At 36.9% G+C, this 22,783-nt stretch overlaps 1 protein-coding gene across 3 annotated transcripts; it reads left to right on the plus strand.

The window, feature by feature from the left end:
- Positions 1–5,218: 5,218 nt before the first annotated feature.
- LOC121262609 (zinc finger CCCH domain-containing protein 44-like) lies at positions 5,219–15,610 on the plus strand. Of its 3 annotated transcripts, XM_041165150.1 has the most exons (11): positions 5,761–5,902; positions 6,125–6,167; positions 6,263–6,342; positions 6,751–6,935; positions 9,025–9,943; positions 10,042–10,169; positions 11,412–11,471; positions 11,558–11,608; positions 11,773–11,843; positions 12,779–12,933; positions 13,052–15,610. In XM_041165150.1, exons 4-11 carry the CDS (start codon positions 6,792–6,794, stop codon positions 15,454–15,456), a joined length of 3,933 nt encoding a protein of 1,310 aa, XP_041021084.1. In that variant the 5' UTR covers positions 5,761–5,902; positions 6,125–6,167; positions 6,263–6,342; positions 6,751–6,791; the 3' UTR covers positions 15,457–15,610. The 3 variants fall into 3 exon arrangements, with proteins under 3 accessions (XP_041021082.1, XP_041021084.1, XP_041021083.1); XM_041165148.1 differs by lacking the exon at positions 6,125–6,167 and having other exon boundaries at positions 5,219–5,902; XM_041165149.1 differs by having other exon boundaries at positions 6,125–6,342.
- The last annotated feature ends 7,173 nt before the right edge of the window (positions 15,611–22,783 follow it).

Consider the following 22,783-nt stretch of genomic DNA (forward strand, 5'->3'; position numbering starts at 1 on the left):
CCCATCCATATGGCAAGGTAATCCTAACCCAAATAGCCATCAAACATTCTGTAATTTTTTTCACAAAATGCAACCGACGTTTAAGGTTTTGCAGCTATTTTGTAATATGTTTCTAATTTTGTTGTGATAGAGAAGTATGTGTCTCACCTAATTTTGCAACCAGGATATAAAACTTGTGATTGAGAAGTAATGTGCCTCATCTAACCTTTGTTGGATTATCTCCTTCGGTTGTGATGATGACAAAACCTTGCGGTGACATATGAAATTTGGTATGCTCCGCCATGGCATGGTAATCAGGACTACCAATAAGTTGTGGCAACTGGTTTTGCAGCCATTGGAGGCTGCCAACTTTCCAGCATGTTATCGCTCAGTTCCTGTAACGCCTACAAAATCACCCCAAACTTTGTTGTTACGTGTCTAACATTTGTATCGGTTGTTGTGTGTGTATACTTTTTTAGAGATGGATTCACAAAACTCTGGACATATGTACTTCACCAACCTCCTAAGTCAAGATCCTCAACTCGACCCCACTTACGGTGGTCAAAGTGGACAGTCTCCTGTGACTGTTGATGACTCTCCACCTCCACCCCATAACGATCCTCTCAGCGTAAGGAAAGCAGCCATGGGTGCGAACTTCACTTCCAAAAAAGACAAGTTACTTGTCTCTGTATAGCTTAATTGTAACCTTGATATTGTCTAGGGAACAGATAAAAAACACTCCCAACTTTGAGAAACATTTTTTGAATACTTCCAGCAATTTAAACAAACCACAAATGATCAAATCATAAAGTCCTTGATACATCGGTGGTCATTCATTCAAAAGCGACGAACAAATTTTGTGCGAAACTAGCCCAGGTTGAACGGTTGAATCAAAGTGGCATGTCCGAGCAAGATAAGGTAGAATATTGATACTTTTACTTGTTTTACACAGTAATTAATTTTATCTCCATTGGTTTAATTGTCTTTTCTTATTTACATGCAAGTTTGACAAAGCCAAGATCGTGTTCCAATCGCTAGAGAAATGCTCATTTGAGTTTGAGCATTGTTGGCACCTGTTGAATGACCAACCTAAATGGATTCAGCGTTGCACAAATGAGGGTCCAAAGCGAAAGTCGACAATGTCCTCATCCTCGACCCCGTCTCGATGTTCGGGAGCTACAATAGATTCAGTTTTTGATCTCGAGGTGGAAAATGTTCTGGCCAATGAGATTCAGTATTTGAAGCAGCCAATGGGAAGGAAAGCTAAGAAAGGAAAACGAATGACCTAAGGCAGGCCAGTAGAGAAGATTGTTGCGCTCAGTAAACTGAAGTATAAGCTTTTGGAAGAGTCACGTGCTTAAGAGAAAGAGTTTTTCGCCTCAAGGCCGAGAAGATGGAATATGACTGAGAAAAAGAGGAAAATAAAATCCGTCAAAAGGACGAGAGACTGAGGTTGGAGGCGAAGAAACTAGAGTTCGCCAAGAAGAAAGTGGATGAGTGCATTATGATGATCGAAGTGAGTACCTTGGCTGGACTGCAGCGGGTATATTTCCAATAACGACAGAGGGAAATCGTAGCGAGATTCAATGCTGCAAAAGATTTGTTGTGATTTGGCTTTTTAAAAAGTTTATTTCTTTATTTTCTGTTTCATATAAATTTGTATGGATGAGCGTACTATTTACAATTTTTACTGAGGTTGGATGTTATTGATACTGAAACAATTTTTTTTGAATGTGATTAAACATTTATGCTAGAAGGTTAAAGATGTAGCCATTGGATTGTGTGCATGGATATTTTGAAAACAAGAAATCGGCCATTATAAGTACAAAAACTATTACAGATTACCCCCTGATATTACATCTCATAATTTCCATCTTCTTTGATGACACATGTCTAGGGAATAGAAATCTGATAAACTGAAATATAGTCACTACTAACATGAAGAAAATACAAATATTATGCTGCTAGTCTACTGTTGGGAATAGAATTGACATTGATGTTCAATTAGATCTGCTTGGAGCTGATGATGTACTGAGCTGTCTCTAATTTGATGATGACGTTAGATGAAGTCCATAAGCTTGGTTGTATGATTACGCGACAGTTCTAGAACTTCATCATTGAGTTGATCATACTCAATGTTCGAAACCGGATTATCATCAAGCTCATATTCGATGATCATGTTATGTAGAATTACACATACTTTTATTATATTTGTAAGATCTTTGATCTTGAACATTCATGAAGGTCTACGAATGATAACAAATCATTGTTGAAGAACCCCAAATGCACGCTCTACATCCTTTCGTGCTGATTCTTGTGTTGCTGCAAAATATTTTTTCTTATTCCCTTATGGAGATGAAATTGTTTTCACAAAAGTTGACCATTTTGGATAAATGTCATCGGTAAGGTAGTACCTCATTGTATACTCATTGTCATTAACTGAGTAATTTACTAGAGGGACACGACATTGTGCTAGTTCCGTGAAAATAAAAGATATCTTAAATACATTGATATCGTTATGCGAACCAAGCAAACTAAAAAATGCACGTCATATCCAAAGATCATACAAAATAACCGCTTCTAAAATAATTGTTAGCTCACGACAGTAGCCAGAGTACATACCTTTCCATGCAGCAGGACAGTTTTTTCACTTCCAATGCATGCAATCAATGCTTCCAACCATCTTGGAGAATCCACGTTGTTTACCAACCGTGAGTAATCGAGTAATATCATTAGCATTTAGAAACCGCAAATATTCATTAGAAAAAACAACAACGATTGTCTTCATGAATTTGTTTAGGCTCTCTATTGCGGTTGCTTTCTCCAATTCGTATGTATTCATCCATAAAATCACTAGTTACTCCATATGCAAGCATTCTAATGGCAACAGTTATCTTTTATATAGAAGATAAACCAAGTCTCTAGGCATTATCTCTTTTTTGGATGAAGTAGGGCTCATAAGTTTCAATCTCATTAAGAATACGAAGAAATAGCAGACGACTCATATGGAATCTCCTTCGAAGAAATTCGAAGGATATATTGGTAGTTCTGCAAAATTGTCGCAAAATAGCTGTTCATGCCTTGAATATGACCACCCCAAATATACTTATGACATCGGCGATTGCAACCATGCCGGGATGTTGATTCGTCATTGTCATTAAGAACAACCTCAAACTCATCTTCATAGAATAAGTTAAGCAACAACTTGTGAAAGAATGAACGAGCCATTTAATGAAGTGAGTAGGAGATAAAGTCAGAAATTGAAAATTTGTAAGATGAAATAGGGGTTAGGTTCAGGAGAATGTGATAATGCATGTGATTGTAACCAAAATGCCTATTTATAAATAAAAAAAATGTTACCATTACAATAAGACAAAAAAATGTTATCGTTAGAGAGAAGACAAAAAATGTTACCGTTGAAGATAAGACAAAAAAAAGTTACATTTGGAGATAAGACAAAAGATGTTACTGTTGGCGAAAGGATCATCAAAATGTTACCGTTAGAGAAATTGAGAGGAATATTACCGTTAGCAGAAGGCTAAAAAGAATTAAAGTTGTTACTGTTACATTTCAAAAATAAAATATTACCGTTGTCTATGCGGACAAAAATATATTAAAAAATATTATCGTGTTGGAAATTGTATATATTTTAAAAAAATTATTATTCGTAATACTGTAATAATTTAAAAAATATTATTGTCTTTTTTCTATTCTTTACGAAAAGAAGAGGGAAAAGACAAAAAATGTAGTAGTTAATAATGAAAATAGAAGTGATAAAAAAAAGTAATAAATAATGAATAGGAAAAAATTATTTTAATAAGAAAGAGAAATGATAGGAAATGAGATGTAGGAGGTTTTTTGAAAATAGGTAAAATTTGAGATAAAATTTAGGGAATGGTGTATTTTAGTTAAAATTTAGAAAATTTTATGAGGAATGAGATAGGAATGCTCTTTGTGCAGTTAGTTACTGGTAGGGAATATGGAGAAGGCCACGGAGGATCATTGTGAATCGTAGGGGTGTAACCGGTCCGGTTTTGGACAAGTTATATATTAGTATTAATTATAAACTATATATTTAATATTAGTATTAGTTATAAACTTTTAGTAATTTAGTATTAACATTTTATGTAATAATTTATAATTTATAATAAGAAATTATTTCATATATGAATATATATAATTATATATATTATATATAAAAATTTATCATTACACATAATATATAAAACTTATATATATTAATATATATATACAATATTTTGTATAAAACTTATATATACAATAATACAAATATTATTTTATATATATATTTTTTGTCAACCGGTCTGATCCGGTCTGAAAAATCTTAAAATCGGAACCAGCTGGTTTTCACATTCTAGAACCGGTCCCGGACAAGACCGGTTCAAAGTCAATAAAACCGGTCCGGTCCAGCCCGATTTGAACCGATTTTTCGATTTAAATTTATACCTATAGTGAATTGCCTAAATAATATCTTATGGGTTTTCTCTTGAGGTTGGGTGTGCCTCGAACAGCACCTTTATTCCTATTTTTATCTTCCATCATTTTCTATCATCTTCTACTAAAAGATGGGATGAGAGAATGGCTCTTGTATAAAAGATGTGTGCTTAATTTTGACTAATGTTATTCATTATTTTAATTTTTATTATCCTTCCATCATCTTATGATATGATATTAGATGATTAAAATTTATTTATTATACTCTACTTATGAATCTATATTTGATATCATATTATAAGATGATGAAAAAATAGAAGATGAATAGATTTTGTTTCTTTATGTATTAAATAACGTAGGATTGACGTGGAGTGTTTGAAGTTGATTTCGTAAAGCAATGGAAGAGGACTTGTAGTAGTATCAGATTGAGAAAGGTGGACTATATAAAGGGGATGTGGTCCCGTGGCTTTTCTCGGTAACAACTGAGCACCACGTTGTGCTCGACATTAAAGAATTTGAGGGCTCGCATTTTTCTCCGAAAACAGACAAAACACAGAAATTCTCTGAAGGATCATGTTAGCGGACTACTCAGCGTTTAGGAGTACTGTTATTTATATATTTTTTGTTTTTTTTTTAAAAGTATTTTTTTAATATTCTTAATTATTAATATATATATATATATATAATTTCAGTATTTTCTTAATTATTAAATAAAAATAAATAATTAAAAAAAATTAAAATGATAAAATTGCTCAGTAGCATTTTCCTTCCCCCAAACCCAAAACCTCTCCTTTCGGCAAATCCCGAGTGTCCTTTATTTCTTCTCTCTCGTCGTATTCGAGTTTCGACCTCCTCTCTCTCTCTCTCCACTTTGATTCTATCTGACTTTGACACGTTGCCGTCCTTTCGGCCAGAATCCACTTTCATATACCCACCACGTCTGGATTATTATGAAATCTAGGGTTATTGTTTTTTTTTTTTTTTTTTTGTTTTTTGGAACGCCAGGTCGAATCCTAGCTTAACGAGCTAGGTATCCTTTCCATTCGGCTATGGAACGAACGCATGCAGAGCAGCAAGAAGTTTCGAGTCACTACAAGCCTTGTCTTCACGATGGAAGAGTTGAGCAGGGCAGTTTTGACGACTCAGTGCCGACCGTGGACCTCATGAGCGCCAATCAACGCGAGGCTATGAGGGATATGGATGATTCGCAGCTCATCGGAGCTCCGGAGGCTAGTGTCACGGCCAAAGAGGACGTGTCCGTGCCGGAGGTGGAGATGTTGATGATGATGAAAAAAAAGATGGAGGTGAAGCCGGTGGGGACGATGGTGGCGAAGAGAAAGCGGGGTCGGCCGCCCGGGGGTCTGGCTAAGACGAACAAAACCACGCCGCTGGTTAGGAAGAAGAAGGACGAAGAGGATGTGTGTTTCATATGCTTCGATGGCGGGAGCCTTGTGCTATGTGATCGCCGGTGAGTGTTGCCTGAGTAGCTGAGGATTTTGTTTCTCTTTCTTTCTTTCTTTCTGTTTTGCTCCGTTTGGTTGCTTATAAAGTTTAGAAAATCAAGGAAAATATTCTTTTTACTTTATTTTATGGCTTGAGAAAACTAAAAATGTTACTAAATTTTGAGAATTTCTGCTTACTTGAGGTGGGATTGGGACTAATTTTACCTCTGTCAAAATTTTATCGGCAGCGAATCGGAGAGTGTGGGTTTAAGCTCTGCTTTTATTGCCTAGGTGATGGTTGTATGCTTAATTTAGTTCATTCTCCTTTTCCATTTCCCAGAAATGAGCGAGTTAATTTACTTTTTGTGGTTTACATTACTTGGTAGGGGCTGCCCTAAAGCATATCATCCTGCCTGCATTAAGCGAGACGAGTCGTTCTTTAAATTAAGGGCTAAGTGGAATTGTGGTAAGTTGTAGCCTATAAACGCTTTCTAAATCTCTCTGTATATAAATGCAGTTGCTCTATTCTCTTGTAGGCATATAGGAAACATCTGATGGTATGGTAGAAGAGTATCCGGTGTGCATGTTTATATAAGTTGATAAGTTGCTTGATGTATAGCTCGTTGATCGCCAAATTGACATGATTACTGTTGAATGTCATACCATTGTTTTCCTCTTCTGCATTATTATAAATGTTCCTATTCACGCCCTGCATTTATCCACCTCTTGGAATTATTTTTCCAAACTTCTATTGAGTTATTTAATAGTGGCTTCTAGTTTGGATCAAGTTATAATATTTTATACTCATTAGTAATTTGAATTCTGACCTATTAGTTTGTATTTGCTTGTTCTTTTCTCTATTTATGCATATCAGGTTGGCATATATGCAGCAGTTGTCAGAAGGCTGCACATTATATGTGCTATACTTGTACATATTCCCTGTGCAAGGGTTGTATCAAAGATGCTGATTATCTGAGCGTAAGAGGAAATAATGGATTTTGTGGGATGTGCATGAGAACTGTGATGCTGATTGAAAATTTCCAAGAAAATACAGAAGTGGTATGTTCTTTAAATCACGTTGACCATCCTCTCATTTCAATGAAGGGAAAAAAAACTTAGAAGAGGGATTTATGGCGGAGTTTTTTATTTTTGCTTCTTGTTCCACCTGTTGGGCACGTTTTACTTGCTTTTTTTGATAGAAAAGCTTAGGCCATGTTTGGATGAAAGAATTTCCTGAAAACTTCTGAAATTATTGGGAAAATCTTTTCAGATGAGATTATTTGAGGGCTTTGTGATAGTGGTGGGGCTCGTACAAGTTTTTTTGGCAAGTACTAGGCTTGTAGATGTTTGGGTTGATAATATTTTAAGATATATTTCATTCAAAAATGCTAGGGACAACCGCCCCTATGTCCCCGCCGCGAAACCTGTTGATGTGGCAGGCTGTACGTCAGCAGATAAAATTAAAAAAAAATGGCGGAAGGAAAAGGGATGAGAATGTATCTCGGTTAGAAACGCGGACGCGTTTCCCTTCTGTCTTCTTCTTTCTCTGATCTGTCATAGACCACCAAGTTGCTACACATACACTCCCTCTTTCAAATCCGTCATTTCATATCTCCCAACACAAACTCCATGTAACTAATAAATAAGTATGAACTGGATTTGAGTACGTAAACGGTACCAAAAACATAAACAAAAAAAAGTCTTCTTCCTTTATTTTTTTTGAGCTCGCCGCTCTTCATTGCCACCTATCTTGCCATTGCTACTGATTTCCAAAGCTCTCGCATCCTATTGCCTTGTAGAGCCTGGGTCTTGAGCTACTACTCCAAAAAGGTAACATTTTTTATCCCCCAGTCTGTCCTTGGGCCTGGCCTGAAATATGTTCATTTCTATTTTTTGCGGCTCTCAGTCCTGTGCTGTCTGCTATCTCAGGTTTTCCTCCATGCAATCTATGCTAGAGGTTTCATCTTCTTACTCTCTCCTCCTTTCTATCTAGTTGGGTGTTTGGTAATTTTAGTATACAGGATGTTTCCCCCTTTTTTTTTTTAATTTTTTTTCTGCCATGTCAGCAGCAGGTTTGCAGCGGGGATGCTGGGCAGTTGTCCCTAGCATTTTTGTATTTCATTTGGGGTTGTTAGAGTTGTACAGTTAATTGAAAATAGGTTTTGGAAAAAAAAAATTATGTGGTGTTATTTTTGGGTTTTTGTGAAATTTGTTTTGGTCTTGGGTTTGTTATTTCGTGGAAACATAGGCAGATAATTAGACGAGTTCTTGTTTAAGAGATGAAAACAGGGTGTTTGGTGTCTAAAAATGTTTGGATTGAAAGTGAAAGAAATTCTGAAAATTTTTCAAAATGCCAAAACTTCTGAAATTAGTGAAAAACTCTTTCGAGAAGAGATTTTTTGAGAGTTTTGTGAAAGTGGTTGGGATCCTAGAAATTTATTTGATAAGGTATATAATTCCTGATAGAATCTTGTATTTTTTGGTCTTCTTGTAAACCCTTGGAATAATTTTGTGGTTGTGCAAACCAAAGAGAATGATGACCTTGGGTTGCACCAAGTATGAAACCAAGTGGATTTATTTTTTGTCCCATAATCCCCCGATACTACATATATTATAACGCTTCATATCTATGTTCTTGTTTATTTTAGCCATCCAGGGTTTTTTAAGCATAATATGAAGTATTTGGATCTTTTATAATATTCTTCATTTATAGATATATCTTTTAATACAATAGTTATATGACACGTGGGTAGTGGGGCTTGTAGAAATATGTTTGGGTTGCTAAATTGTTTGAGATATTTTTTTTGGGGGTTGTAAGAGTTGTAGGGTGCATTGAAAATATGTTTGGGAAATCAAATTTATGAGGTGTTATTTTGGGTTTTTGAGAAAGTTGTTTTGGTCTTGCAGTTTTTTTAAGAGATTAAAAAGATGTTCTGGTATCTAAAAAAATTTGGATTGAAAGTGAAAAGAATTTGTGAAACTTTTCTAAATGTTTAAAACCAAACATGGTCTCGGGACTTATGGATTATAAAGTGATTTTCAGTTATGGCTTTGGAGTATTTAGAATACATGTTTACACTGTTTAGTTAGGAGTTTGTTTCCCATTCTTTTTTCTCATTGGTATTGAGTAATTTATTATCTTTTGCAGGCTAAAGTGGATTTTGACGACAAAAGTAGTTGGGAATATCTCTTCAAGATGTATTGGATATTTTTGAAGGGAAAACTATCATTAACTTTGGATGAGCTCATTCGAGCTAAAAATCCTTGGAAAGGAGCTTATTCTATAGCTTATAAGGTGGGGTCTTCAGGTGAACTTTATGATGGTATTGATGACAAAGTTTCTAGTGGTGACAATTCTTGTGCAGGCCTGCAAACAAAAAATCCCAAAAAAAGAAAAGCTAACGAGCAGAATATTTTTAATAAGGACTCTTTGGCTATGGAGAAAACAGGTAGTGACAAAGATCTGCATCAGCCGGAAGGCACAATATGGGCATCAAAGGAGCTCTTGGAATTTGTTGCACATATGAAAAACGGTGACACATCTGTGCTATCTCAGTTTGATGTCCAGGCTCTTTTGCTAGAGTATGTAAGGAAAAACAATCTCCGAGATCCTCGCCGGAAATGCCAAATTGTTTGTGATTTGAGGCTCCTAAGTCTGTTTGGGAAAGTGCACATTGGTCACTTTGAAATGCTAAAGCTTCTTGAATCTCACTTTCTAATAAAAGAAAGCTCATCAGCAGATGATATATTAAGGGTGGGAGTTGTCAATGATATTGCTAGCCAGTTGGAGGCTGATGGGAACTATGATAACAAACTTCCAATAGGTAGTGACAAGGGGCATAAAACACGCAAAAAAGCTGATGATAGGGGATCACAGACTAATTCAGATGCATTTGCAGCAATTGATGTTCACAATATTAACTTGATTTACCTGCGGCGTAATTTATTGGAGAGTCTTATGGATGATGCTGACAAATTTCATGACAAAGTTGTTGGGTCCATTGTGCGAATAAGAATTCCCAATAATGATAAAAAACAAGAAACATATAGGCTTGTACAAGTTACAGGTGCTGATTTATGTTACACTGATCCAAGTTATATTTTACCTGCACACGGTAAAACATGTCATGCAAAATTGTGAAACTGTTGTTGATCTTGTGTATAGGTACAAGCAAGGTGGCTGAACCATATAAACTTGGAGAAAGAAATACTGATGTGATGCTCGAGATCTTAAATTTAGAAACGAAAGAAGTCATATCAATTGATGGAATTTCAAATCAGGACTTCTGCGAGGTGATTAAACATACTGCCTTATGCACCCATCTTTCTTTCCTAGTTATTTTTTTCTTCAACCACTACAGTTTCTAGAACAGAAAGGTTTTGCCTTTTTTGAGAATTATGTTGTAATAGAACTGCAAGGTTTAAATTACAGACACTGACACTATTTGTTCTCTCATTCATGTTAAGTACTCAGATTTTAGAAACTGTTTGTGCATGCTGCAGTATTTGTGTTTTATGTGAGTTTTACAGAAAAACATCCTTTATGCTCTTTGTGCTTTACACGTGATGTATATCTGTATATACATAGATTTGTGTGTCTGCATATGCTTGGTCAAGCCACTCATTCCCATTATCTAAGGAACGTATACAAAATCAGATATAACAGGGGATCTCACAGTCCTTTGGATAAATCCTTCCTTAAAAGTATGTCCGACCACACCCTAGCTACTAACTTCCAGTGTAACCTAACCCACCTCTTTCACCATATAAAAAAAAACACAAAGCAACTCCAAGTGTTCTCAATGGCATCCACTCTACAGTGTGTGACTTGGGCATTTTGGTTAATCAAAACTAATCCCCAGGACTCCAACAAACCAAACTCCTACCCTTCCCGCCGTAGACGCAACCCGATCTACATCAGTGGCTAAGTCCGCTTAAGTACTCACTTCCGCTCCACGGTAAGCATGCGAGTCAATTAGCCCCTTGACCACTTCTGTCTCTGAACTCACTTATAAAGTCTGACCTTTTCCCCGAGATCGGTTTATCACTCGCAAGAATGTGTAATCATCAGTTGCTTAAACGTCAAACAAAAGCCTCCCTTGTATTCTCAATCCTGGGACTGAACCTATGCTGCAGAAATCTCTAGTCTCTGTGAGACAGATGATGACATACTCATCCCTGATTGAATTGCACATATTCATTCGACATGAACAAATTGATATCCAAATTGAGTCGATTAAAAAAGAAACACTGAGTTGATATCCAAATCCTGAAAAAAATCAAGCCATTCCAAGAATGCTTGAAGATTTTTTTTTTGGGCTACCACCTTAGCCATTAATAAATGGACTGAAAATAGTTTGTTATACGCATTATTTATGTTCAATATGAATTAAGCATGTTATGAAACGTGCAAAGCTTAGAACACTAGAAATTCGTTACATGAGCAAGATACTCCTTATGTGACATGTCTTTGGAGCCACATGAATGAAATTTACTAGTTTTCTTTTGCTCATGATGTTTAAATTATGTTTCTAGGATGAATGCAAGTGTTTACGCCAGAGTATAAAATGTGGGCTCATCAAACGATTGACTGTGGTAAGTCTGAAGGTTATGTTCCCTTATAGATTTCTCCCTATATGTTTGTATGCCCTCTTTTAAAGAAAACTTCCACTTGGTGTTAGGGTGAGATTCAGGAAAAAGCAATGACACTTCAAGCAGTGAGAGTAAATGATGTGAGTTCCTTTCTTTTGATCCTGAGGAAATGAGGTGTTATTCTCAGGATGCTTGTGTTTTGCTTTAGAAGGAGTTAGTCTGTTACAATGTCCAGTTTTAAGTAATATTGTGATTAATAACTGATGCGGAACTGTGTTATGCATGGTCCTGTTTTATAATCCAGGTGCTGGAAGCTGAGATAATACGACTTAATCATCTACGTGATCGGGCAAGTGAAAAGGGACATGAGAAAGAATATCCTTTCTTGTTTCGTATTGTTCCATTCTCTCTAAATATTTAGTCTTTTCAGGCTAACTTTAACTCTTTATCTGAAGGAAAAATGCCTTAGCTGGATTTTTCTTTACCACAGTTGGGCTAAATATCTGAATATGAATTTACTTGAGGAAAAAGATTCCTCCACATGTTTCTTCTTATATCCATGAAGTTTTGATCGTGTGAGGATAATTAGATGGATCATGGGGCTATACCATTGAGAGATCAATCAAAGCATGGGGGGCAAGATTGATGAATGACCACATTTTCAATACTGTAAAGGGCTTATCGTTTAGTGTATCCTGCCTGATCCATCTCCACATCCATGTATTGGCAACACATGTTTTTGTAGCCCTATACGATGTGGAAAGAGAGCACAGCCTCATAGCCATCTATTGGCATTTAATTTTATGCTATATTTGATAGCTGAGAGGCTCTGGGGGAAGTAAAGAGAGATCCATTAAATGCTTCAGTTGCTGAATGACAATGAAGACATCAGGAACTCATGGCTTATTGGTTACATATTCAATAGATCAGGAACATATTGAATATACATATATTCAAAGATTTTAAACATACTCCTATGGAAAGATCCTTGCTTGTTGGGGTAGGGGGAATAAAGAGTTTAAGTGATTTACGCCTCGAAGTAGAGTGTGTAAATACCGGATGCATATATGTAAATATATATATATATATACACACATACATATATACATTTTTTTTTCACATATACATATATTTCAGTTTTTAAAATTATCCTCCTGGCAATTGAATGAGCATGAGTTCAACTATATACGTTACACAACATTAAACGTGGTGTGTAACCATTTATTGCTAGCAGTCTCTATTCCTGATATCTGCCATGTTGTGAAGAAAAATGTACCATTTTTCTCAAGTATTCCTTCACCACGTTGCACATTTAGAGAATGCGTGGAGAAATTACAGCTTCTGAACTCACCTGAGGAACGACAGCGCAGACTGCTTGCGATTTGCGAAGTACACATTGATCCTAAAATGGATCCAAGTCATGAGTCTGAGGACGATGTGGGAGAATTAGATGAGAAGAAACAAGGTCCTTACCGATGATTTATGGATACTGAAAATATGTTATCATTATTTATTTTTATTTAGTTATTTATATCTTGATGTTTTAATTTTGAATGTTTATTTTGGGGCAATGGTGCATGCAGATGATAATGTGAGGACAAAACTTTCTGGATATGCAAGAAAGGAGAGTGACCCTTTCTCTGCTCGAAGAGCAGGTGATGTCTCAAATGATTCTGGAACCGGGGCACAGAAAAACTTAGCCAAGTCTTGCAAGCAAACTAGAAAAGCTGGTATCACAAACAGTCCTGATAAAGGTGGAGCTACTTGGTTTCATGAGATAATGAATGAATCTTCTTGGAAGAAAAAAGAAGCATCCGACTTAAATAATTGGGATACACCAGCAAACCAGATCAATACTTCTGGTTCATTGACCATTGTTTGCAACAGTCAGGCAGTGGTGAAGTCTAAATTGTTTTCTGGGGTTGCAGCAGAAATTTCACCGCTGGCTCTTTCTACACAGGCAGACGAATCTGCTAACAATTTTGAGACTGACAAAATTTGGCACTACCGAGACCCAAATGGAATAATTCGAGGACAATATTCTATGTCACAACTACGCAAATGGAATACCAGTGGACACTTCCCTCCTGATCTCAGAATATGGAGGATAAATGAAAAGCAAGATAAATCTGTACTTTTGAATGATGCGTTAAGTGGGAAATACCATGAAGCAAAGATGGTGCCAGATAATGGTAATTTACTGTCTCAAGATCTTGGAGTTGCCACAGATCATAGAGATAATAATGGCGATGGTGGGTTAAGCACAAGTACATATGCCTCTCAGATAGACAATAAAAAAGAGGAAAGCTGGAAGCCAGTGCAGAATGACTCAAGTGGTAATGATGGATTGTTCAGGAGCGATGAAAGGGTCTCTAGTTCATCTAGTTGGACTACACCTGCTGATGTCACCAACACTAATGAGAGAAAGAATGGTAGTTTTGAACCAGGCTGGGACTCATCAAAGGGTAATAGTTCTTGGCCTGACCAGCCCCAAGCGGATAGTAGTTCACTAGTCCCACCTGCATTTTCTGGGAAGTCGTTTGGATATGTATCATATCCAGTGAGGGAAGTTTATGGGGGTGAATGTACTTCTGGTCGGGAGAATGGAAATTGCAATTCACAGAGCACTGCTGACGGTCAGTTTAAAAGTGAACAGGGTTTTGAGCACCGATTTGACAGTGAGGGCCATTCAGGCCAATCTTCTGGGCAGAGCTGGAGACCTCCACCTGTAAATGTATCATCAAGTGACTGGGTTTCCAGCTCTGGTTTCATTTCTCTAGTTAAGTCACTTAAAACAACGGAGCAAGCTCAGGAAATTGATTTTCAAGGTCAGTCAAGTCCCACTCCAAAGCAAAGCAATGAAGACTTAGAAGTTCAGGCTCCCAAAAACAAACGAGCTGCTTCAAGTGTTCCCGTTCAGGATGCAGGCCCTAACAGGAGTACTGCCTCTAGTTTAGTGGGTGGTGGCGGAAAAGTTTCTGAAGTAGCCGATGAATTGGGTGGTTACTCCTCAACTCCTGCCAAACCTTCCTTTGGGGATTGGGGCTCCAGTATTGTTTCTGCATCATCTCTGAAACCAACTGAAATTGTTCATGCTGCAACCCCGACTTCAATCAATGATCAACTGACGCATTCTTCCCCATCCCATCCAACATCTAATGCATCTAGTTGGCAAGCAATTGTTACCGAACCCACAGAGTTTTGCTCTTTAGTTGATGAATCTGTTTCAGATCTGTTGGCTGAAGTTGAAGCAATGGAGTCTCTTGATGGCTTGCCGTCCCCTACTTCAATTATGAAATGTAGAGACGCATTGACACAAGATTCAAAACATGAATGTATCAGTCCTCTAGATGAGTTTAGCCCAGGACTCGATCCCGGAAAAAGTGATGCTTTAAGCTCCACTGGTGATTTACAAGCACCTTCTCAGTCCACGGTGACTGACGAACGAGATGAAATATGTCGCACTGATGTTATTGATTCGGAAAAGAGATCAAGCATGCATTCCTCCTCTAGTGTTGAAGTTGAAGGAGATGCAAAGCCTGCTGATATTTCAGTGAACCAATGGGAAGCTCGTTCTGAAATCCAACCACCGCCATCTGCAGCAAGTTGGGATATATCTACTACGGAGATGAGTTGGAGAGTGGGATCGGAAAGTAGAACCACCAGTTGGAGAGGTGTGCAGGGAAGTGCAAACCTGGGCCAAATGGCAACACAGGACGGTATAAGCATGAATTTTGGTGCTTCTGCCGGGAATCCTGGTTTCCCCAAACTGAGAATCGGCGGTGACAGATTCTCTGGACCTAGAGATTGGGGTTTTCAGAGCAGGGATGTAGGATATGGTAGAGGTAGGGGAATGTGGAACAGCCAGCCCTTTTTTGTTGGTGGAAATGAAAGTTCTTTCAGGCCTCCCAAAAGTCATAGAATTTGTAAATTTTACGGAAGTGGGTATTGTAAGAAGGGAGCGTCGTGTGATTATTTGCACCCATGAATTTGTGGGTTCTTTGCGATAAGGTACCATACCATTTAATTCTGTAATCATTTATTCACATTAGGGAGTCTGTTCCTGCCAATGTTGTGATTTTAACCTGTAAAAGTATCTGTCAAGGACTCTCAAGTAGCATTACAAATTATTTTTTCTCTTTTGTTTTGTTTTGTTTTTTTTTTTATGAATACTGGGGCTGTTCTAGGGCTGAAGTTTTGGTGGACGGTAGCTAGTCAGTAATGAGTAAATTTGTCAGATGCACTTATCAGTTCAAATGCTGTTGTGTTGTTACCTATTTGATTTGTCCTCCCCGTTCTCGACTCTCAAATAAGGAACCCATACCAAAGTCTTATATCAAATCTTGTTTTATGGTAGCCTCATAAGATAAGAATATCATTATGGTAACCTTATGAGACGAGTATCGTGGTAACTCCATAAGACAAGAATATATTTTAAATTCATGTTATTTCACATAAGTTCAGTTCTTCTTATGTCAGTTCAAGTCATGTCAATTTATGTCACGTTATATATCTAGTCACGGTATGCTTATTTATGATTATGATTATGCATTTATGTCTTTACTGTCATGCTTGTCTTTGTAAATTATATATTAAGTTATTTGTTAACTTCGTGAGATTTATAATTAAATCTTACCGTGATAGTCTCAACTATCATTCCCTCCAAAAATGGTAGATCATGTGCCAAGATTAGAAGCTGTAGCAGAAGATCGCCTAAAGGCGGTCAACTAGATAGTGACGGCACGACGTGGAGCCCATCGCTTTGATGCTTCGTTTCATCGATCGTATTATGGCGTCCTTGACCGAATTGTGCAAAGTACCTGATCAATTAGTCTAGTAGTTACTTTAGTTTTACATGTACTTGGGGAGTTCTGTCTCCAGTACTCTTTATGTTACAAACTTTTTGGACAAATACTGTAACCTTTAGATACTAACTATCACGTGAGTTTTATGAAGCATGTTTATATTTTTTGATATATTACTTCTGGTACATAGTATTGCTTAAAGAAAAAAAATTATCTGTTGCAAATATTGCATATTGTTAAATGCATGTTAGGTACATTGCATCCTTAAATGTTATGAATGAGGGTAGGTAACTTTGTGTTGCATGTCTGGATACTTCAAAGTTTGTCTGATCCCAAGCGAAATTTGTGGGCGTCATAATATTCATCTCATCTGTTACTATTGGGCTAATGTAAGATAATGCTTCTATAATCCCTTTCTGGCTGAAATGTAGTGATTCTACCAGCTGTGAGTATCGAGTTCTAGTTCCCTTTACCAAGGCCCAAAACTTGGCTCGTATACCATTGTTAAGAATCTAACAAGATACTGAACAAGTAACAACCACTTCAAGGGGATTAATCTCCGATTAACAATATAATTTTAGAAACCGAATTTCCTTCTTCGTTAATGCAGTTAGTACTTAAATACAACCATGGCTCTAAATAAACAAGCAACAATCTACAGAATAATTGGCTAAAAGATAGGCTAACTGACAAACTGACTCTAGACCACTTTTCACTTCACAAAAGTGGCTTGATAACATGGCAACTAACATAAGACTTAGAATCAATTTCAAGAAAAAGCATAATGTACAATAAATGAATTTTGACCCAATAATGAACTCAATTACTATTACAGGACTCTTATTTAGACTCAACAACTAATGGGCCCCAGACATTCATCCCAAGACTCTTATCTTAACCCAAAACAGATAACACATGGTTAATCCGGATGAAGGAAGATTACACAATTTATAGATTTCTATGAACAGAGTTCTCGAATGCAAGTGGTTCGGGCGGTGGTGAAGACAAAAGTGACAGAACAGAGTCACATAGGGTGTTCATCACAACGGGCTGCTGCAAGAATCCCTGAAACCCCAGCTTGGTTTCAACGAGATAGACAACGAGAAAATATGTTTCCTTATCTATTTAAGCTTCTTCTATGCCTAAGATTCATGCCTTCCTCGGACATTATAAGTATGTCCCAAGAGTATCTTTAGGGTTTTTGTCTTAAGCCTCGTTTGGTTAAACATATGAGATGAGATAAAAGTTAAAAATTGAATAAAATATTATTAAAATATTATTTTTATTTTAAGATTTGAAAAAGTTAAATTATTTATTGTATTTTTTTTGAGTTTGAAAAATTTGTAATGATTAGATGAAATAAGATGAGATGGTTTGTGAAAATAAACTAGGCCTTGGTGTCTCTTGTGAGTGCTCCTAGAGTTTGTTTTAATTAAGCAACCTCACCGGAGAAGTTGCTAAGGTATCCATTGGACCTGCGAGACATCAGATTTGCGAGAAGGTGACGGTTGTATAGAGAAGCTCTTCGACAATGATGGAGGACCTACGAGATGGTGGCAAAGAAGTCGAGGTGCCAAGGACCATGGGTCATGAGCCAATCAACCCATCGGGATCACAAGTGGCCAAGGAATCATCGACGGTGGCTTATAAGGTAATCAGGGAGTTGCCGACAGTCGATCCAGAAATGGATCTCAACTTTTTATCATCGACGAACGTGGGATCTCTGGCATAAGACACATAGACATAACTGATGGGTAGCAGGGAGGAGGCTCAGGTGGTCTTCTCTCTGGCGAAGGCCTTTGGGCAGTCTCAACCAATCCAAGAGACAATGGCGGGGGCATAGGACATGAATTATGTATGCTTTAGTTGGCATACAGAGAGGCCAAGGTGGACCTAGAGCCGTTATGCACCTTGTCTCCCTTGCTTACAATGGGAGGCTTAGAAAGTGAAGGATATTCAGGAGTGTGTGGAGATTTCTTGTGACAGGTACAATGAGCAATTCAGGGTATTACTTATTGCCATTGAGGCGGTTTGATTTCAATCCCCTAAATCAACTTATAGGAAAAAGAGGGAGCTAAAGCATTTCACTTGTTCAATTAATTATGATGGATGAGAGGGGAGTACGAGCAAAGGAAGATCCAAGGGAAATGCTATTTCTCCCTATAAAACCTAGAATTCTTTCTTGGAACATTTAGAATCTTAACCCTAATAAGCGTACACGCGTGAAGAATCTTTTATGTTAATGTAAGTTTGATATTGTGTGTTTGCAGGAAACTAAGATGGAATTCATGGATCGTAGTTTCATCACTAACATTTGGGGCTATCCATTTGTGAGATCTGTGTATCTTGCCTCTAAGAGAGCATCCGGGGGCATCCTAATTATGTGGGACTTGAGGGTGGTTGAGTCTATTGAGGAGTGTGTTGGAAATTATACAATAGTGTGTTTGTTTAAAAATGTGGAAGACGGCTTTTGTTGGCTTTCGTTGGTGTGTATGGACCAAACGTGGACACACATAGGAAGGTCTTATGGGAGGAGTTAGCGGGTTTGGGCAGCTGGTGGAACCTACTATAGTATTGGCGGTGACTTTAATATCACTAGGTTTCCTAGTAAAAGATCAGGAGAAGTCCAGCATAGCCAGGCAATGAATGAATTTTCTGAGTCCATTTTTGGTATGGATCCGGTGGACTTACCACTTACTGGTGGCATGTAAATTTGGTCTAATAATTAGGCTTGGTCTCGTTTGGATAGATTTTCAGTGTCTCCTTAATGGGAGGTACATTACTCTACCTTGCTACAGAAGCATTTGGATAGAGTTTGCTAGGACCATTTTCCTATTGTACTGGATTTTGGAGGCATTCACGAGGGTAAAAGCTACTTTAAGTTTGAAAATATATAACTGAAAGCTAAGGGTTTTGTGTAGAAAGTCAGGTCGTGGTGGTCCTTGTATTCTTTAGAGGGTTCACCCATTTTTATCCTAGCTAGGAAATTGAAAGCACTGAAGAGAAATTTGAAGAGGTGGAATGCTAAAGTTTTCAAACTAGTCAAAAAAATGTCTCTTATGGAGAATTTAAAGGACTTGGAGGATAGGGAGGTGAGCGCTCCTCTTTTTGAGGAGGAGTCTTGCAAGAAATTAACTCTCACTTTGGAGCTAGAAAATGTGTTACTAATGGAGGAAATCTCATGGAGGCAAAAGTTAAGAGCCCTTTGGCTGAAGGAAGGGGACCGTTGTACGAAAATTTTCCATTGGATGGCTAATTATGATGCTATTAAGAACCATATTGTCAATTTCTACGAAGACCTACTTGCTAAAAAATCTCCATGGAGACCCAAATTGGATGGTATGCCTTTTGAGAATATTGCTCAAGTAAGCTCTTTGTGGTTGGAGAAACCTTTTGAAGCAGAAGAGGTTCTTCGGGTGATTTGTGGGATGACCAAGGATAAAGCCCTGTAGCTAGATGAATTTTCGATGACTTTTTTATCATGATTGTTGGGATGTGATAGGGGAGGATATTATGCAAACTTTTTAGGAGTTATACACCTTTGGTAAATTCGAAAAAAAACATTAATGCATCTTTTATTGCTTTTATTCCTAAGAAAAGTGGGACAGTAGAGGTAAAAGATTTTCGACATATTAGTCTCAATAATGAGGTGTATAAAATTATCTCAAAGGTGCTTGCCAATCGCACAAGTAAGGTTATGAGTAGTGTAATATCAAAATCTCAAAATGCCTTTGTGAAGGGGAGACAAATCTTGGATTCAATGTTGATTTCCAATGAATGCTTAGATTGTAGAATCAAGAAGGGTACACCAAGACTCATATGTAAGCTAGACATGGAGAAGGCCTATGACCATGTTAATTGAGATGTGTTATTTACTTGGGAGGTACAGTTTCGGGGATAGATATATTTCATGGATTAGGTATTGTATAACTACGGTTTGTTTTTCAATTTCAGTGAATGGAGCACTGAAATGATTCTTTAACAATTCTAGGGGATTAAGACAAGGGGATCACCTCTCCCCTTTATTGTTTGTCATTGTTATGGAAGTATTGAGTCGTATGTTAAGTGTATCTGTTAATGGAGGGTTTATTGCTGGATTTTCTGTGGGAGGTGTTATTATATCTCACATACTATTTGCTGATGACATGCTTCTTTTTTGTGAACCAGGCAATGATCATATGCATTACTTGAGGGTTGTATTACTTTGGTTTAAAGTGGTTTCAGGCCTAAGGTAAATCTCTCGAAGTCTAAAATGGTTCGTGTGGGTGGTGTGAACAATATTCAGGGCTTGGCAACTATCTTGGATTGTAAGATTCCTTCGTTGCCCCTGAACTACCTCAATCTTCCATTGGGGCTGCTTACAAGACAAAACCTATTTGGAATGGTGTGTTAGAAAAAAATTGAAAGAAGATTGGCTAGGTGGAAACGGATATGTGTCCAAGGGTGGTAGATTAACTCTCATTAAGAACACTTTATCTAACCTCCCTACTTATTTTCTATCATTATTTCCACTACCTAGAAGTGTGGCCTCTCGTATTGAGAAAACTTCTTGTAACTATTTTTGGGGTGGCATGGGGAATGAAACTAAGTTCCATCTTGTGGGTTGGGATAAAGTTTGCTCACCACTACCATGTGGTGGGTTAGGGGTGCATAATATAAGGGTTTTCAACAAAGCACTTTTAGGAAAATGGTTGTGAATGTATCATAAGGAAGGGGAGGACTTATGGAGATAAGTCATAAATTCTAAGTATGAGAGTATTTTGGGGGGTTGGTGCTCTAATGAAGTTAGGGGGATACATGTCATGGGATTGCGGAAAAACATAAGAGTTGGATGGAGAAGATTCTCTCAGTTTTTTATATTCACAATTATAAGAGACAATAGTTTTTACTCTTGGCACGATGTGTGGTGCGGTGAAAGGGCTCTCTAAAGCACGTGTTTCCTATGCTCTACCAAATTTCTTGCGACAAAGAAGCTTAGTAGTATCTAATGGTGTTGTCTATTGTAATGTGAGATTTTCAAAAGCAGCTCAAGATTAGGAGTTGGATATGTTTGCTGATTTCTTTGATTCATTAAATGCAATGTTGATTGGTAATGAGATGAGGGATAGGCTATTGTGAAATCTGAGTGGAAATAAAAAAAATTCTTGGTGCTCTCCTTCTATAAGGTTTTCTTAGGATTTTCTAATGATCCTAGCTATCCTTGGAAAGCTATCTGGAAGTGCAAGGTACCTCTCAAGATTACTTTCTTCATTTGGACTGTATCTCCTGGGCGAATTCTCAACTCGAATAATCTAAGAAAATGTTATCTCATCATTTCAAATTGGTGCTTTATGTATAAAAGTGATGAAAAATCAGTATATCATCTTTTGTTACATTATGAGGTGGCCTAGTGTTTATGAAATGAGAACTTTAATAGGAGAGGGGTGGGTTGCATGGGTTATGCCTGGAAAAGTTAGGGATATTATGTGTTGCTAGACAGGTATCGGGGGAAATTCCCACATCGCCGTTGTGTGGAGAATGATCCCTCATTGCATTATGTGGTGCTTGTGGCTGGAGATAAAATAAAAGGTTCTTAAGACATGGAGCATTCTTTGGATGAGCTTAAGCGATTTTTTTACAATACTTTATTATCTTGGGCTTCGACCATTATTTGTACTATAAACAATCTTCATGATTTGCTTGTAACTCTCACTAGTCCTTAAACGTAATTAGGGCATGTTCATTGTAATTAGGCATGAGAGTTCTCCAAGAGGCGACGATAACGTATGCGATCTTTATTATTTTTGTTACAAATTTGGTGGTTAAGTGAGTTATAACAATTTTAGTTCAACATATTTAACCCTTTTTTCTAGATATTAATATAAATAATTTTGCTACTCATTATCTACATATACCACACACCATATTTTTTTATATTTTAAAATTATTTTTAGTTTTATTCTTCTTAAACTAATTAAATTCTTTTACTATCATCTATATACTACACATTTAGTAAGATAAAAAATAAATAAATAAATAAAAAGTATGGTGTATGGTGTGTGTGAATAATGAATAAAAGTTCTTTAATATAAATTCATTAAATAAGTTTTATTTTTATTTCTTTTCAATCATTTTTATTAATTTTCTTTATTTAAGTAAAGGATTTTTCAGTTTTTTTTTTTTTACCTTGCCACGTAATAGTCACATTATCAATTTTTAAAAGAAATGAAAAATCAAAATATAGAATCGTTGTCCATCCAACTCAACGGGACAATTTCATCTATGAAAAAATCTATACACTTCAGGCGCGACAGAATAACTTATTCCATTAATTAAAATTAAAAGAGAAATTCTTGTAAGAAGCCAGCCTTGTACCTCGTTTATTTAGGTTAAGTTTAGTGGTTGAACCGAGTTAAGCCGAGTTGTGAATAATAATATTTTATTAATTTTATTGAGATAAGTTTAATTTTTTTAAATTGAGATTTATTTAAATTTTTAGATTAACTTTCTGCTTAGATATAAAAATAGTTT

This window comes from Juglans microcarpa x Juglans regia, chromosome 4S (genome assembly GCF_004785595.1).
Source record: "Juglans microcarpa x Juglans regia isolate MS1-56 chromosome 4S, Jm3101_v1.0, whole genome shotgun sequence".
Classification (NCBI taxonomy): Eukaryota; Viridiplantae; Streptophyta; class Magnoliopsida; order Fagales; family Juglandaceae; genus Juglans; species Juglans microcarpa x Juglans regia.